Source organism: Geospiza fortis, unplaced genomic scaffold (assembly GCF_000277835.1).
Source record: "Geospiza fortis unplaced genomic scaffold, GeoFor_1.0 scaffold58, whole genome shotgun sequence".
Lineage (NCBI taxonomy): Eukaryota > Metazoa > Chordata > Aves > Passeriformes > Thraupidae > Geospiza > Geospiza fortis.
In genome coordinates, this window is record NW_005054359.1 from 786,351 (window position 1) to 803,308 (window position 16,958).

Sequence of the window (16,958 nt, forward strand, 5' to 3'; positions counted from 1 at the left end):
ATCTTTGCTCAGGCATTTCTAACATAGTCCTTCACTGTATGCCCCTTTTCTTCTTCAGCTAAAAGAATATGAAGTAGGATCAGTATTTCCCCCCTATTGTTGTTCTGTCATTGGGTTCTGAATGTCCTCTTTTCAGGGATATGCTGAATATCCTCACAGCCATGAGCATCCTCCCAACCAAATGCCTCCATCTTCTCTCCACTGTCTGATTCGCAGCTCTTTGAAATAGTACTTTTTGTCCAGTGTGCCCCAAATCTCATGATCAGACAGCAGCTTCCCTCTGACTTCCCATTCCTTTTGGATGTGCATGCTGCCAAGTGATGGGATGTCACCTCCTCCCTTCTCCCATGAGCTGTGCTGCTCTTAAATATGAGTCCACTTGCACATCTCAGTCAGGCTTGGCTGACTCATGCTGTGGATCTCACAGGGCTGAGGAAGCACCAGGTAGAGTCAGGTTGCACATGGTGACAGTTTGGTGCAGCCTACATGGGGTCTTTGTCTGCCATTAGATGCATCTTGACACCCTCTAATGCTGGTGTTTCTGGATGGAACCTATTCACTCCAGAGCAAGCCCCTGGAGTTAAGAAGCCTTTGTCAGAGCTATCTGAATGCAAAGTAGTTATTAGTTACTGTGAACTCTGTCTTGCCCATCCCCTGCACAGCAGATCCCCTTGTCAGTCATCTTAAAAGCAGCTCAGGGAAATCCTGAGCACAGTTAAAACAAACAAATGGGTCCTGAAGGCAGGACCTTACAGCCAAAAAAGACTTCAGCTATAAATTCAGCTCATCCAAACACCTTAAAAACGTTGCCAGGCTCCTCAAACACTGCTGCAGTGTGCCAACCCCAATTACCTGTTGCAGGCAAGGCAAAGCTTTTCCTGTTTTCAGAGCGGTGCCATTGGAGCTGTTGCAGGGTTGGACTGGACTTTGTCAGCTCCATGGAAAATGAGGGATGTTGAAAGGTCTGAGGGGAAGCAGGAGGCTGGCATGTGCAATGGTGCAGTTGGCTTGCAAGAAGTTGCATTAGAGCCTGATCATAGTGTGGCTCCTCATCCCTTGCAACATTTTCAGCAAAAGGAGACACTCCAGCCTTTATAATGTATTGATTAGAGGGAGAAAATAGCGTGCCTGGAGATGCTGTCTGTAGGCTCTCTCAGCGAAACTTTTTAGCCAAAACTAGGTCAGGTTTGGAAACCTAACGTGTGCACTGAAGCACAAAGGCAGTGATAGAGAGGACTTGTTCCCAGTAATGATATTTTAAACAAAAGGAAAGAGCAGGCATTCTGTTTGTTTAATGGCTTCAAGCTGATTGGATGTTTCACTACAGCTGTGTTTTGCTTTTAGCTGCTATCACAGTATTTACTGCAGAGACAGGACAATGAGTTGCAGGCAGAGGCTGGCAGGGAGGATGCAACAGCAGAAATAGCTAAATAGCATAATTTTTCTTCTTGTAATTCTGATACATTGCAGTACCCATTATCCAGACACAAAATGAGAGGTGCTCCCCTGGCCTTACAGGCAGAGTAGCTAAGGTGGAGGAGACCATTATCTCTGTGTTGTGGACAGGGATCTGATACTAATAGAACAAACAATTTGCTACAGGTTTAAAGAAAATTTTTATCACACTATATATGAAACCAGTGCCACATTCTTGCATCTGGTCCTCAATACAAATGTCTTTCAATTAAAAGAGGGGTTGGCCAGCTTGTTTTTGCCGCATGTCAGATTGAGCAGTGAGGCAGGGGGGTAGTAGTTAGTGCTGACACTAGGTGTGTCCACCAGCAGTGGATGTGCCTGCTGGGCTGTACACCCTTGTGAAACTTGTGAAGCAGAGTGTGCAGCACTACAGGTACCCAACACAGTAAAATGGATCCCTCTGAGATGTTACTCTTCACCGAGGTCTCTTGCACTGATGTCTTAATGAGACTTTTTTTCATCCCTTTTGGAGCTGTGCAGGATCATAAATGTCAGGATCATAAAATCATAGAATGGTTGGGTTGGAAGAGGCTATTAAGATCACCTAGTTCCAACCCCCTTGGTGTGGACAGGGACACACTCCGCTAGATCAGGTTGCTCAAAGCCCTGTCCAACCTGGCCTGAAACACTTCCAGCAATGGGGCATCCACAATTTCTCTGGACAACCTATTCCAGCGCCTCAGCACCCTCACAGTAAAGAATTTCTTCTGAATATCTAATCTAAACCTACTCTTTCTGTTTGAAGCCTCAGCTGTCCCTTGGGCACCTCTGGTCTATGGGGACACCTCCGGTGTGGCCAGCAGATGATGGACTGGGATAGAGAAACCCTCCTTTACAGGTCAATTCTTCCTGTCCTCAGAAGAGTGTCTAAGGTAATGTGCATGTTTTGCTGAGGATTCATCCCCTCTCTCTATTGTCTACAGAAAGAGTTTAGACAATTAATTTTACATCTGGTAATTTTTACATCTGGTCTGCATTTTTTTCTGATAAAATGGGGCCTGCTGTATTATTGGTCTTAAATCCTGTTGGGCTGCACCAAGACACAGCTGATTTTCTTTAGCAATAATATTACAATAATAGAGTAATACCCTCCCAGGGCTACTGATAACAGAGCCACTGTACACATCAAGAATGCTGTGCTGCTTTAGTTATTCATATTTATTGTGTGCTTTGATGGTTTTGGAGAGAAGGTCTGACAAACAAAATATTGTGACTACGCCTGATAAAGTGAGACAAGGGGAATGATCTAGGATCTGGCTTGCCACAGCATTTTGTTCAAATCTAGTCTAGATAGGCTTTAATGGATCCTGCATCCTTACAGCCTCTGAGTGCTTTCCAGTAATGTGTTAAGAGATGTTACCAACATCTGCTGCATGTGAGTCATCCTTCTTTTCCTCTTTTCCCAGAGCTAGAAGGGTATGTGCTTTTTGAAAAGAAATATGCAGCTTTATATCCTATCTAGCATGTGCCTGGGGCTCTAAAATGCTTAGAAGTCTGCTGAGATAAATAATAAAATTCTTCATGTTGTTGTGTGACTTTAGAGTGGGTAGTAGAGACAGTTACCCCTGTGGTACGCTGGGTAGAAAGCCACAGCACAGAAAGACCATGAAAATTTGCCTGACCTGCGTGTAGCATCAACATCAGAGTCAAAGCCACACCTCAGGCCCTGTAGTCCCTCGGTGTTGGCTGTTGGTGATGAGCTGGGAAAGCCCACTGGGCCCTCTTTGGCTAACACAGGGTTATGGCTGTTCACCAAAATGTTGGTGGCAGATGCCTTGCTTTCTGTGAGCCCAGATATGAAAACCTGGTACTGGGATCATAGGGAAGGTTTTCAGTCTTCCTTTCTCATTCACCAAACATGTTTTTGGGGTGGCTGCTGCAGTGGCTTATAGTCTCTAACTCCTCCCAGGGGATGCAGCTGTTGTCTTTACACTGGCTTTTGTTGCACCAACCTGCAAATGAAGTCAGGGCTGGTGAGGCACTGAGACTATTCCTTATCAGAAACTGCTGACAGAAAATGCTTGTTTAATTTGGTCTTGTTCTAAGCAAAGCCAGCAGTTTACTGCATCTTTGAATGTGCTGTTCATTTATCAAGCAGAACCATGAGGTGGATGAAATTTGTCAGAGAAGAAGAAGAAGGAGGCACAGTATCTTATAAATCGGTCAGTTTGGAACTCTTACTGTGAGTGATGTTTCAAAAATGCTAACATCATCTGTAATTACTCAAAATTACACATAATTTATGTTGCGCTTGTTCACTGCTCTAACAGTCTAGGAAAACACTTTACAATTAACTCTGGATGATAAGATTTAATTAGAGCTTTCAGACATTTTTATCCTACTCATCTGTTTTGAGCTGTAAACGCAACATTGACTTTGGATTTCTTTAGTGGTTGGACAGTTGGCTGAATGGTAAATGATAGGTTCAAATATAGAGAAATCATAAAGTGAAATTCCCTTGGATTAGTAACAGAGATAATTTTCTGTTGAGGGACTGTATTTATCATGTAACTCACAGATATGTTTATCTTATGGGTAAAAAATAATTTTGCACCTGAGCTATAGCTCAAAATTCTATTGCCCACCTGCCACCTATGCCATAGGCATGATTTATTAAGTTGCAAGAGGAATTCTGTTTAGAATGACTGTTGGGACAGGTTACCATGTCTACAATGATGTCTTTTGAAATCTTCATAATTTTTTAAACTTCCCTGTGTTTCCATTTATTTGTTTGTAAAATGCACCAGACTACTCTGTAGCAGAATTTGCAAAACACTTTTCAATCTCAGGACAAGAGCACAGTGTATAGGCATAGTGCATATTTCCTTCCTTCTAGTGTACATCTTAAATGCAAGATCATGGTCTGTGGGCACAAGACTGAGGCTGTTCAAAGTATGTACCTCAACTAATTAGCTTTCTTTCTGGGAATATGTCTCTAAACTGAAAGTAAACAAGAGTTTTTGTAACCAGAAGGCTGCTCTGAGGTTAGAATAAGTCATATGCAGGCTGGGGCTCTGTTTATGTTTCCATTAAGATGACATTTGATTGCTTGTACCTCATTTTTTCTACTTTAACCATCTTGGATACCTGTGATCTTACAGATTATTTGGTTGAGCTTCATAAAGAAATCACTTTGTTGGACAGGTTGTCTCCATTTGACAAGCCCCAAGAATATACTATGCAAAAAATAAAAGAAATAATGCCAAATAACCCATCATATGTTAGCACCACTGCTTGAAAGAAAAGTTTTCCATTATTTTTCTTTTCCTAGATATGGTAGAAAAGACCAAATCTTCAGTTTGGCACTCATCATGATACTGTGATGGTGAGGAGGATCATGTTGCACTCTGATTTACCCTTGTGTGTTTGGCAGAAAGAATCACAGAATCATAATAGAATCACAGAACAGTCTGGGCTGGAAGGGAACTTAGAGATCATCTAATTCCAGTACCTCTCCCATGGGCAGGGACACCTTTGACTGGTTCCTCAGAGCTCCATCCAGCCTGGCTTTTAACACTTCCTAGAACATCTGGAACTACTAATCCTTTAACTAGGGATTCAGCTTCCTAAATTCCATTATGAGTCTGCCTTGTCACAAAACAGAAGCAAATTTTGACCCCCATTATAATAGATGTTGTCATTATTATTGTTGTTGGTTTTATGTGGCATGGCAAGAACTTCTGCCTCTAGTGTTAAGTGCTGTACCTCATGCACCTTTGGGAAAAAAATTATAGGGTTAGTCATCATGGAATCAGCCTATAGATATTAAAAAGTGAGTTTGAAAATTCTTATTTCCCAAGAGGTCTATTCGCTAATGATGAGCTTAATAATGAATGATGTCTGAAAATGGCATTCAGACATTCAGACTGTACTGTCTCCTACATCAGGTCTTAAAAAAATCACATGATTTTTAAACGTCATTGTGAAGTGACTCACTTCTACCTCCTCTACCATGTTACTCTAATGTCTCAGTATCAACATTGCTCTGCTGCTTCTGCTCAGTCAGTGATGCAGGTGGCCTGATGTGCCACCTCTGAGGTCAACAGCAAAATACCTGCGTGTCATTGTGGGCAAGGTCTTCAGAGGGTTGACATAAGAAAGCGAAACAGAAAATCTGTCCTTAAAGTCTTGGTTTGACAGTGAGACTCCCCAGCTCCTACTGCTTTCCTAGGATCACATCTCTGAATCCACCTCAGTTTCACTGCTGTCTGCTGATTTTCCTGTGTATTTCAACTGGATGAACTGATGCAGATTATTACTGCATTACAGTCCAAATGAGAGACAAATCACTGACCTTTATGCAGGAGAATGAATCCCTTAGGTGATACAGCTGTTTTGCAGCAGTGGCTATCTTGGAGCTCTCTGATGCACTGCTGTGAGAGAGACAGGGGCACAACTGAGTGAAACACAACTTCTCTTCTGGATGCTGCACATCTCAGCAGGCACAAATTAGGATGTCTTGGACAGACCCACTGCCTGTTTACATCAGCTTCATGTGGAGAGAATACTTTAAAGGCTATTCCTTGAACTGGATGAAATGAGCTGTCTCACACCCTGACTCACAGGACAAGGGAGAGCAACAGTACAGATTTCCTCACATGCTATCCTCACTTGTTCTCGAGCCCAACTTCTCTCCTGTGTTTGATCTACCTGATAGCTAAGCTGGCATAAACCAAGGTGATGTTATTAGTAAGACCCTGCCATCACAAACACAAAACCAACTGAATCTCCTCAACTTTGAACTTGTCCAGGTCAGAACTTTTTTGGAATCTGTAAGGTATCACTTGTGCATCTTTTGTATGCCTCCTTTCTCTTACTCATGGCCAGGACAAGTAAGATGTGGTGCATATGCAGAACAGACTTCTATCCATCCCTCCAGTTTGATGGTTCCTGGGAGCTGTGCTCAGACAGCAGGTTCTAGCTTGTGCTATGTGAAAGTTGCATCAAGGAAAATACTGGCATGGGATAATAAATGATATTTCAAGGTGACCAAAATATAACTTCTGTGTCCCACAAGGATTTATGTCACTACTGGCTTTAATGAATGGTCTAGAAGGGAATTTTAGGCAACAAATGTGATAGTAGGATAAAGTGATTAAGAGCAATAAAAACTGGAGGAGAAATTACAAAATCAAGTGGGGCCTAAAAAAGCTGGATAAATGGGCAATGCAGCCGCAAATGAAAGGCAACATTGCAAGAAAATTTACACTAGAAAAAATGATGTTAACTCTTTTCATGCATTCCTGAGTTCTATATTTTGCTCTGAAGAGACCTGGAGTCCTTGACAGATTGTTTAAAGAACACTGCTACTCAGAGCCTTGGTGTGATGACCAGTGCAGAATAGGAGTGGCAGGTCATGCAACCTACCTAGACAAGGCAGAGATAGGTGGTAGGAAAAGGAAAGGAAAACATCAGAGACTGTAGCGTTTCCCCATGGTTGGTCACTGGCAAAACCAAACATAGGGCAGAGGACTTGGGAATGCCGTGCCTAGGGCCAGACTGAGCAGCAGGGGTGAATCCCTAGAGGCCCGGGCATTAACTGAGAGGCATACAGCTCCAGGGGGCCATAGCATCATACAGATGGCCAGGATGGGGGCAGTGAATCACTCTTTGTCTAACTCTGTTTGTTAGAGAGAGAGAGTTGAGATGGATTGCTTAGCCCATATGCTCAATTTTTAAGTGGCTGAAATTAGTAAAATGACTTGCATGCTCTGTTATTCTTTCCTCTGAACCACTGATTTGCAACCACAGCTGAGACTAGGAGATTGTTGCTGGATGGTAAGTCCTTTTTTTTTCCCTGAGAACTGGCAGCCGTGGAAAAAATGTCATCAGAGAAACAAGCCAAAATGAATAGTGGTAAAAGCTCTGTGCACTCAGACCATCCTTGGAGCACAAAGGGACTGGGGACACTGGTGAGGGCACATAGGACCTTGTCCTGGCCCTCTGACATTTCTGCCCTTACACCAGGGCAGTGGATAGAGTGGCTGCCATCCAGAACTGGGACTGTCCCTTGGAAGTGTCTGGTGGCATGGCAAAGCCCAGTCCCTCCACCATGGCAGGCTGAGCTCCCTGGCTGCAAACCACAGGCAGGTTTTATGTAGTGCTGCAAACATTCATGCACACAGCTGGGGCTGCCCTTGAGCAGGAGGCTGAGGACCTTTGTGACCAGTGTGCTTGTTTCACTGACAGTCTGTGGCACCATGCATTTCCTTTGGGCTTGGAGTCTTGTCTTCTACTCTGGGCCTGCTGAGCCCTGATGTGTCTGAAAATGGATCCTTTTCATATCTCATCAGCAAAACCAGAGGGTTCTTCTGTTTTGTTTGTGGCAATGTGATAGATACAAGTGTTGGTTGTTGGCATAGACATTTCACAGACTGCAGAAACGCTGTCACCTGTTCCATAAAATGGAAAAAAAGGTGCCAGGCTGCCAAGTGCCTACTAAACACCAGCTGGTAAGTGTCACAACATCAAGCTGTGCAGCTATTGACTGTGATCACAAGTTGAGGAAAACCTGAGGACAATCAGAGAGCCTAATGCAGACATGCAGCTTAGGAAGGTGGGTTATGAATTCCCCTGTGGCATGACTGCAAGCCCCTGGTAAAAGGGCTGCTGGTCTTTCCATGATGGGGGATACACACCCTGGGAAGCTGCTCCTGGCTACTGCACAGCCTGTCTGGCAGAGACCACATCTGGAGGCTTCTGTGGACTCAAAACAGACCATCAGGCAGCTTGTCCTGGGGTAACTCTCATGCAGGAGGTTGAAGGCAGTGTGATGCTGGACTGTACTTTTACACCCCATCCTCCCACTCTGCCTACAATAGGAGATTTAAACCATCATGGAATCAAGATATGAAGAACAATCTAGAGGCTTTTTTGTTACTGTAGACTGTGACTACTGGGAGAGACAGTAATTGTCTGAAAATACAAAATCATAGCTCTGTGGAGGGACAAGGTCATCTGTGTGCATTGAAGGCTTGTATGGCTGCAAGGGGTACATGCCTTATAATTCCCCTGGAAGGCTTTCAGCAATGAGTGTACTGATGCCTAGAAAGACTGCCTAGAAAGGTAACAGAGATTTAACAGCTGGGGCTTTAAGAAGAAAGAGACATCTGCTTAAAATATGTAAAACTAATGTTTAGATCAGACAAGGAAGTGGTGGAATAGATGTCCTCCTGCCTGTGTTCTGTGGTATCTGTGGTGGCAGGAGGCAAGGAAGCTCTCAGACTTTCAACAGCAGCTTTGTGTCCTTTAGACTACTTCCTTGATCATGATGGCTGCAGTTCTAATTTAAAGTTTTAAAATCAATATGACATGTGAGGGTGAGTGCTATGGTATGAGTAAAAGAATCACTATCAAATAATTATCAGTGCTCTTTCTGCAATGATGTAAAGCATGTTCAGGTGATAAGCAGAACCCTTGGCATACTATTTGTGAAGGCCCAGTTTTCATCACATCAGATTAACAAGAAAGAAGTCACTAAAACCTTTATTCCTTGGTGGGTGCATGGCTCTCCAGGGATGCGTGACACTGTGTGAGTCTATGGAAACAAGGGTCCTGCTTTAAATTGGTATAGCCTAAGATTAGCAAAGGAGAGACTGCAATGTTTTGTGCACATCTGCAACAGGAACTGAGCACGGCATGCCCATAGAGAAAGTGTGGTAACTGGGTGGTTATGTGCACTATGTGTGCACATCTATTTTCTGGGCAACTGGAGGTGTAGAGAGTCCTTAGCTAGAAATAAACCTGAAAATTCCATTGCAGACTGTTCTGCTTTCAGAGGCCTTTTGCCCCTTTCCATGAAATTTGTGTTAGTGTAATTTCCCTAGCTCTTCTCACTTACACATGCAAACAAGAGATGACCTGGGCACAGAACTGACTGCAGAGTAAGAATAAATAGGTATTTTATCTTAGTCTGTCATGGCTCTGAAGGCGTGAGACTCTTGTCAGGGCTGTGTAACTGGTTTCCAAGCCTATCAATGCCCCGGCCTTAATGTTTCAAAAAAATCAAGCAAGACTTTCTTTTGACTTCATCATGATTCAATTAGAAAAGTAACTAGTCTGGTGGGCTGTACTTGGGCAGATTCACTGCTAAGGGCAATGTCCAAGTGAACAATGATAAAAGAAGAAGACAATCTGCTCAGTTCTGCAAACTGAAGCCTAGTCTCCTTGACACGATGCTGATGAACCATTTTTTCTTGATGCTTTAGGCGTGTCAAGCTGCAGATAAGCACTAACTGCTGTGTGCAAAGTAGTCAATAAATTGCCATCAGACTTTCCCTTCTGTTTAACTTTTATTAAAAGAGGTGCTAAGGTACTGTACTGTATGCAGTACATCATATTTATTACCAAAATTAACAAATATACAAAACTTATACATGTAATTTTCTTACATCCATTTATTCGTCTATAATACTGCATTTGTTCAAGTAGGTTATCTACAGTATGTAAACATCCCTTGGATTGACCTCACACAGATTAGGAAAGCCCATCTAACCCATGTAGTTACCAAATATAGCTTTTTCTTATTTTAAAATTTATTTGGCTTTCATTGGTAGAATCTAATCTTCACATTTGGCACATGGAAGAGACATCTACAGTGCAAAAGAGGCAGATTTTCTGGTTTTGTTCTGAGCAGTTTAGCAGGGTCATGGTTTTAAAGAGTCAAGAATAAATTTACACAAACTTGATAGGAGATGGATTAGTGTTAACGCCAGTGACTCACAGATCAGCCACTAAACTAGAGCAGAAATTCAAAGCCTCTTCCCCAGCCCTCTCAGTCACGTGGGAAAAGAACCTCCAACCTCAGCCTTGTTTCTAAAGGATTAAAAAAGAGCTCTGTTAGCAACAGAGGGAGGAGTTTAGTTTACAAGGAGCCCTCTGAGATTCCAGTTTCAATTTTCTGCTTTGTGGATTTTTTCTTTTGTTAGCAAGCAATTCTTTTCTGTTTTAATGGGGAAAGAAATGACCAGCGGGAAGCAACTCTTCTGTGGTGACAATTTCTCAGTGAGTTGGAGATTATAGTTGGAGTTTATAGATCTTTGAACCCTGATGTATAGAGCTCAGTAAGCTGCCGTGTACAAAGGGAGAGAAAGGAAGAGAGAGAGAGAGAGAGAGCAATGCCGTGGAGCTCTCCAATTTTGCCGTAAGAACCAGGAAAAAACTTCCTTCCTTCTGTTTCTCATAGTTTCAAAAATGTGACTTAATTTAACTGAGTAAAGCTGATCCAGAGAGACTTTCATTCACACCCTTCTTCCCATTCTCATCCAAGCACTGTATTGCTATTTTTTTATGAGGCCTCACCCATGTCCGTGGAAGCATCTGATGAGAATGGACCGAACTGGACACGATTTCACATGGAAAGCCCTCTGCCATTCCTCTCCTGTTACCACAGAACCCCGCTGCTGTCCGTGGCCCCATACATCTCAGCCAGCTTCTTGAAGCGCGGCCCCCAGTCTGTCAGGTAGTCGTAGCTCTGGTCTGAGTCTGTCGTCACGGACTGTAAGGAGCTGAGCGACTCCGCCACCGAGCCATTCCCTTCAAACATGTAGGTCTGCAGGGAGTCGAAGGGAGGCGCCCACAGGTCCATGTCAGCTTCGTACAGCTTGGCGAGCACGTAGTTGTGGACGTTGTTGTCCATGACGCACGCCTGAGGCACGTATCGGGAGAGGCTCTCTATCTCAGGGAGCATGTCCTGCCGGTTCTTCACCACCAGCTGGGCCTCCCGCGGGTTCCACATGGCGGCAATGTCGAAGGCCTCTGTGTCCTCCTCCCCACCACCCTCATCATCATACCGGACGATGTTCTCGTGGATGTTCTCCTCCTCGTCGATGATGTACGGCTGCTTCCGCTGGCGCCGCATGGAGAGGATGAGGAGCACCAGCACTGCAGGAGCCAAACAAGACACGGGGCTGTCAGCAAGGACACAGATCTTGCTGGGGCTTCAGACTTTCCTCTGCCCTACTTTCCCCTGGGTGAGCCCAGCTAGCCCCTTGGATTTAAAGAGCTGCAGTGTTTGCAAGCTGAGGCGTGTAGAAATCTCGCTCTCTCACACCCCAGTCAAAACTGGTAGCTTGAGGTCCTGCTAATCTGTCCCCTTTCTCACCTGAATTCTTAACTCCTGGTGACACTTAGGACACGGATATCTAGTGGTGCTTGCCACTTTTAAGCTAGCCAGCTCAGAGGTCAGTAACAGTTTATCTGCAGCAGCAGTGCCATAGAGAAATTTTGTTTTCTGCTCTGTGGGTGGGTTTTGCAGCCCGCTTTGGGGATGCCTCTCAAGCTGGCCACTGCATGTGACAGAGACGGATGGTCCTAAGTCACCACGGTGATATGTCTGCCTACACAGCAAAATGCAGAGCTAGCCCCTTAGTCTGCTGTAAGGAATTTTTTGTTTATCTGCAAGCCTCCTGCAGTGCTGCAGTGCTGGTGCTCCTCACCCTCGCTATGCTTATTAGCATGGGGAGAAGTGGTCGTACAGGCACCAGAGCCCTTTTCTTTTGAAAATGTGCCATTGCTTGGTATCTATTTCCAGAGTTAGAACTCAGCAAAGATTTTGGATACTGAAATTTGGAGCTGATGTATCTAGGCTCCTTTGAAGAGACAGAATTGAGGCACTTTTAAAGAATTTTTCCTGTATCTTACTACACTGTTCCTCAAACTGGGTCCCCTGAAATTTCAGAGAATGTGTGTTTTGAACCAGTATAGCATAATTTGAGAGACTGGACAAGGAAACTGAAGTTCTTTTGGTACCAACAGCTAACAGGGGACATAGGATGGCTGGGCAAGGAAAGCATTAAATTTAATTGTGGAGACAGAACTCATGCAAGACCCTCAGCCACTTTACTGCAGCACAGGCACCATTTAAATGTAAAGTCTCAAGGAAAAAGGATGGAGGTGGGGATATCTGTCTCCAAGACAAGAAATGGAACTAGGCTTACCACTACTGTTTTCTGTGGATCAGAATGAGAAACTAACCTGCCCCAAGCTACAGCTCTCAATACTTCCCACTGCCATACCCTTGCGGGAAAGCATGGCCATATCAGACACCATAGCACTTTGGGCATCTGGCAGAAATATTTGCAGGCCATACCTTTCCCCCATTCCTACAGTCCAGATCCTGAAGCCATACGTAGCTGACTACACCATGGGGTCCTTGATTTGGCCCTTTAGGCATGCATGCATCTACATATATAGGCATACACAGATATGTGTGTGTGCGTTTGGGTCCTACACCTTTGGTGCATCAGCACCATGGCCAGAACCAAAAAGTCTGTCCCTCCCAGGAAGAAGTGCAGGCTTTACCCAGCAGGACGAAGATGCAGGCGAGGATGGCGATGAGTGCCCCTCGGCTGAGGCTGACAGGGAGGACGTAGGCCTCGGCGTTGCAGGACATCACCACGCCTTCCTCGTCGCAGCTGCACACGTGCACGGTCAGCGTGCCCGTGCTGCTCAGCACCGGGCGCCCGTTGTCGCTGATCAGGATGGGCAGGTAAAACGTGTTCTGCTCGTTTTGTCTGAAGCCAGAGCGCCGTGTCAAAATCCATGCTGTATTGTCTAGGGGCAGGAAATAAACAGAGAGGACAGCTGATATGGAGAGCAAATACATTCAGCAGAGAAATAATGTTAAAAAAAAATCAGCCTTAGAGCCACATCAATTTTTTCTCCTCTCTCCTTTTTTTTTTTTTTAATTTTAAAATCAGTTAATCACTAATAATTTTGCCTCTCCTTCCCCTCTTCCAGTATCTTCTCAGGCCATAGATCCAAACCTGAGAGGCAAACACACCTTAGGAGTTGCCTTTACCCCTTGTGATACAAGATGCCCAGAGCAAACTCACAGTATTCAGATTTCAGAGGGCAAGACAGAAATGAGCAATTGAAGGCAACTTGTTGTTCCTGTTTGCTTATGCTCAGCAGCTTTTCTAGGTCTCAGATGCTGCCACAATTTTGGAGATGCTGGCATGTAACCTTTGTGGACATGTGATGGTACTCTGTGGTTTTTGATACAAGGCATGATCATCTGCTTGAGGCGACAAGGGGACAAAGGAAAAAACCCAGCTTGCTACCCTAAAGCAGCAGCGAGTTGAACATTCACATCTAAACATTTTTTCTGTGAAGTACATGCAATTTCTTTAGTACTTCTGCCATAGAAAAAGCCAGAATGCTTTGTATCGTTGTCAGAATTCTGCTTTGATTTGACCATTCTGCTTCATTTAGTGTGACTGCCTGTTTTTATAAGAACTTAAGTCAAAAGGAATCAAAATGATGCTGCTGACAAAAATAGTAAAAGAGTGACCTAACAGCCAGTTGCTGTTGGCCATTTCAAGGGAAATTCCTACCTTTGGGGCTTTTTCCTTCATATTCAACATGCTTTTTAAAATGTCAACATTTACCAGTGGCATTTGAATTCCTTTCTATCTCTTCCCTCTAATTTCTCAGAATGTGCACCAAGTTTCCTAATTTAAAAAGGTGGAAAAAAAGTGAAAAATGGATTCAGGAGCTTGTTCTCAATTCTCATCTCAGGGTGCCAAAGTAAAAGTCTTTGGAGATGAGTGTTGATTTTTTCAGTGCTTTTGGAAAGTGCAGGACTGAATGTCTCCAGTGTGATCTGAGTCACCAAAGAGACTAAAGAAACTTGCATGAACATTGTCCTTTCTTACAAACATGTCTGCAAGGCTAGGGCCAAGAAAGATTACTGGGGAACAGTACAGGTACTTTTTCTCTTTGGCAAACCTACAAGCTCTGATTCTCTGCACTGATGCTGTGGCAGTTTTTGGGAAATTATCTTCATGCAATTTCTTTTACTACTTAGTTTTATTCCCTGTTCCCTTGGCTCAAAAGAGGTCACACAGTCTGGCCATCTGCATCTCCAGGTTGTTACCAATGTACATTTGCTATGCTTGAAAATGCAGGATGCTGATCAGCTGTCCCAGGTGGATTGGCACAATGGGATTGCTGCCTGGAAAAGGCAACAAACCTTCTGATCACAGATAGACTCTGAAAAAATCTAAAATATTAACATAGAAGTGTTCAATTTCCTTATTATTCCTCTGTCCATTCACTGCTAATAATTTATTTAAATCTTGGGTGATTTTTTTTCAGTGTAGATACTCAGGTTAAATGCAGATAAATTCAGCTATATGATCTACTGTAGTCTGGACACCAAAAATGATTTGATGGCTTTTTGAAGGGAAATCAGGAGCTTCATGTACAGCCAACTATGGAATATAGGCAAACTCAAGCTAGATTGGCCAGACTTGTCTGCTAGACTTAAACTATGGCCCAAGTTACAAACCCTGTGCCTCTAATCTTATGGCATCACAGAGTACAGGCACATAAAAATATTGAGGTGTCAGGTTCCACAGTTTGTGAGATCAATTTAAATTTGTGACATGTTTTTAAAAAGGATCTCAGGGTCTTTTTATTGCATGTCAATGACATTTCAAGCTTTTACTCCAAAAACATTAAATTCTGAAGTGTGTTGCATGTCTGCATGCAAATATATAGTGAAATTGTAGTGTCTTGTTAAATCATGCGGTCCCAAGAGCTGGAGCTTTGAGGAAAAACCACCAGGTGCAAGATGAAATCCCAAAGTTGCTTAAAACTGATTATGTGCCAGTGTTTACTGATTTCACCTTTGACATGCAATGCAGGTCTGAGTGTGTGCAGTGGGTATGGACAGACATGGGTAGGTGTCTTCCTAGGAGCCAACAATAGGACAAGAAGAAACGGCCTCAAGTTGTGCCAGGGGAGACTTGGATATTAGGAATAATTTCTTCACTGAATGGATGGTCAGGCATTGGAGAAGGCAGTCCTGGGAAGTGTTTGAGTCACCATCTCTGGAGACATTCAAAAGATGTGTAGATGGGGCACTTAGGGCTGTGGTTTAGTGGGCGACTCAGCAGCATTAGATTAACAGTTGGACTCAATGATTTTGAAGGCCTTTTCCAACCTAAATGACTTCATGATTCAGGAATGTGTCCCAAAGCTCATCAGAGAGCAGTACCCTGTGCCTCCCATGGCTTCTGGGCAAAGGGAATGCTGTGGACAGGAGCCCTTGCCTGCTCAAACCTTTCCCTTCTCTCTCCTGGGGCACATGCAAGTGCTTTCTCTCCCTTTGGCTGTTTATATGCCCTCTATATGTGCTCCACAGCTATTAATATCACATCTTTTCATCACTGGGCCTGTTCTGGCAGGAGAAAAAGCAGCCCAAAGGCAGAAAGTGGCAAAGTGCTTTTATGCTCTGTCAATGAAAATACTTGAGTCACCCTAACTGGAGTAATTTGGTTGTATTTCTCTTTCCTGGGTGAAAGATTCACTTTCTTTAAACTGACTTACACTAGAAGTCACAGCTTCTATTCAGGTGACAGCAAACCTTCATTTCATGTAAAATTGCTCTTTGTGAGGGAAAAAGAGATTAATTATTCTGAGCTGGTCATACTTTGCCTGTAAAAGAAGTCACAAGCAGTGAACCTGACAGAAGCTGTGCAAAATCAGCTAGTGAGACATCTCAAGGGTTTTTAACCACTCTTTTTTCAGGCCAAAACTAAGTTTCCATAATCTAATATTGAAAGATATATATATATGTATATATATACCTTCTGCTGTGATGCTCTGACCATATCATCCAGGTCTTAAATGTTCTTGGTAATTAAATTCTCTTTGTAACTCCCAGGATTACATTCTGGGCCTTTTGCTTCATTTTGCTTTGTACTAGGCAGGCATCCAAATCATCCCTAAAGAATTGTTCTACCTGTTACTCTGCAAGTGAAATACACTGGTGCCAAAGCTTGTTGTGTGACTCATCAAAAGCCAATGTGATTTGATGTGCTAGCGCAGTGCGAAGGACAAGCTGGAATGTGATGCGGCATGGCAGGAACTGGAATACACAATTTTATTCGAAATTTGATATCTGCTAAGCCCCAGCCATCGAGAGAAGAGGGCTTGTGAGGACATGAGAGCCCCATTATATTAAAAAAGAAAAAGCAGTCCTGATAAGAATGTACAATATTTTTCCTCTCAGCTTCCAGCACAGCAGCTTTGGCTCGTAGAGGCTGGCTGGCAGCACTTAGCTCCAGCACTGAGCAGAGATGCTGAAGATTGCAGCATGGCTGGTTCCACATTTGTGTGAAAACTGATCTTCCCACAGGTGTGCAGGCTGGTGTCTTCATGTGGTTGTGAGAACAAGCCAGGCAGCACCATCTTCCTGCAGTTTTCTGCCTCACTGGAAATGATATACCTCTCTGGAGAGGTCAGGGGAGTTAACCACTGTGTAGGTCCCAACCTTGAGATCAGAGCTAATCACTGCTCTTCTCACAAGAAAGGCTTGGTTTCTTTCTGCCTGCACCTGTAGAAGAACTGGGGATGATTAGCCTGACAATTCTGTTAGACTTTAAAATCTGATTGTAGTAATTATGAGGAGCTAGGAATAATAAAAACAAATACTCCACCAGGACTGGGAGAAAGAACACAAGGAAGCAAGCAAG

General features: G+C 43.7%; 1 protein-coding gene across 2 annotated transcripts in view; it reads right to left on the reverse strand.

Moving 5' to 3' along the window:
* Window positions 1-9,748: 9,748 nt before the first annotated feature.
* Window positions 9,749-16,958, reverse strand: part of CDH20 (cadherin 20) — a 37,753-nt gene continuing 30,543 nt past the window's right edge. For both annotated transcript variants that reach the window (XM_005423852.2, XM_031059290.1), the window contains 2 exons: window positions 12,778-13,029; window positions 9,749-11,358 (listed from right to left, as the gene is read on the reverse strand). In XM_005423852.2, coding sequence (XP_005423909.1) covers window positions 10,859-11,358; window positions 12,778-13,029 — 752 coding nt within the window. In that variant the 3' untranslated portion in view covers window positions 9,749-10,858. The remainder of the gene's footprint in view (window positions 11,359-12,777; window positions 13,030-16,958) is intronic.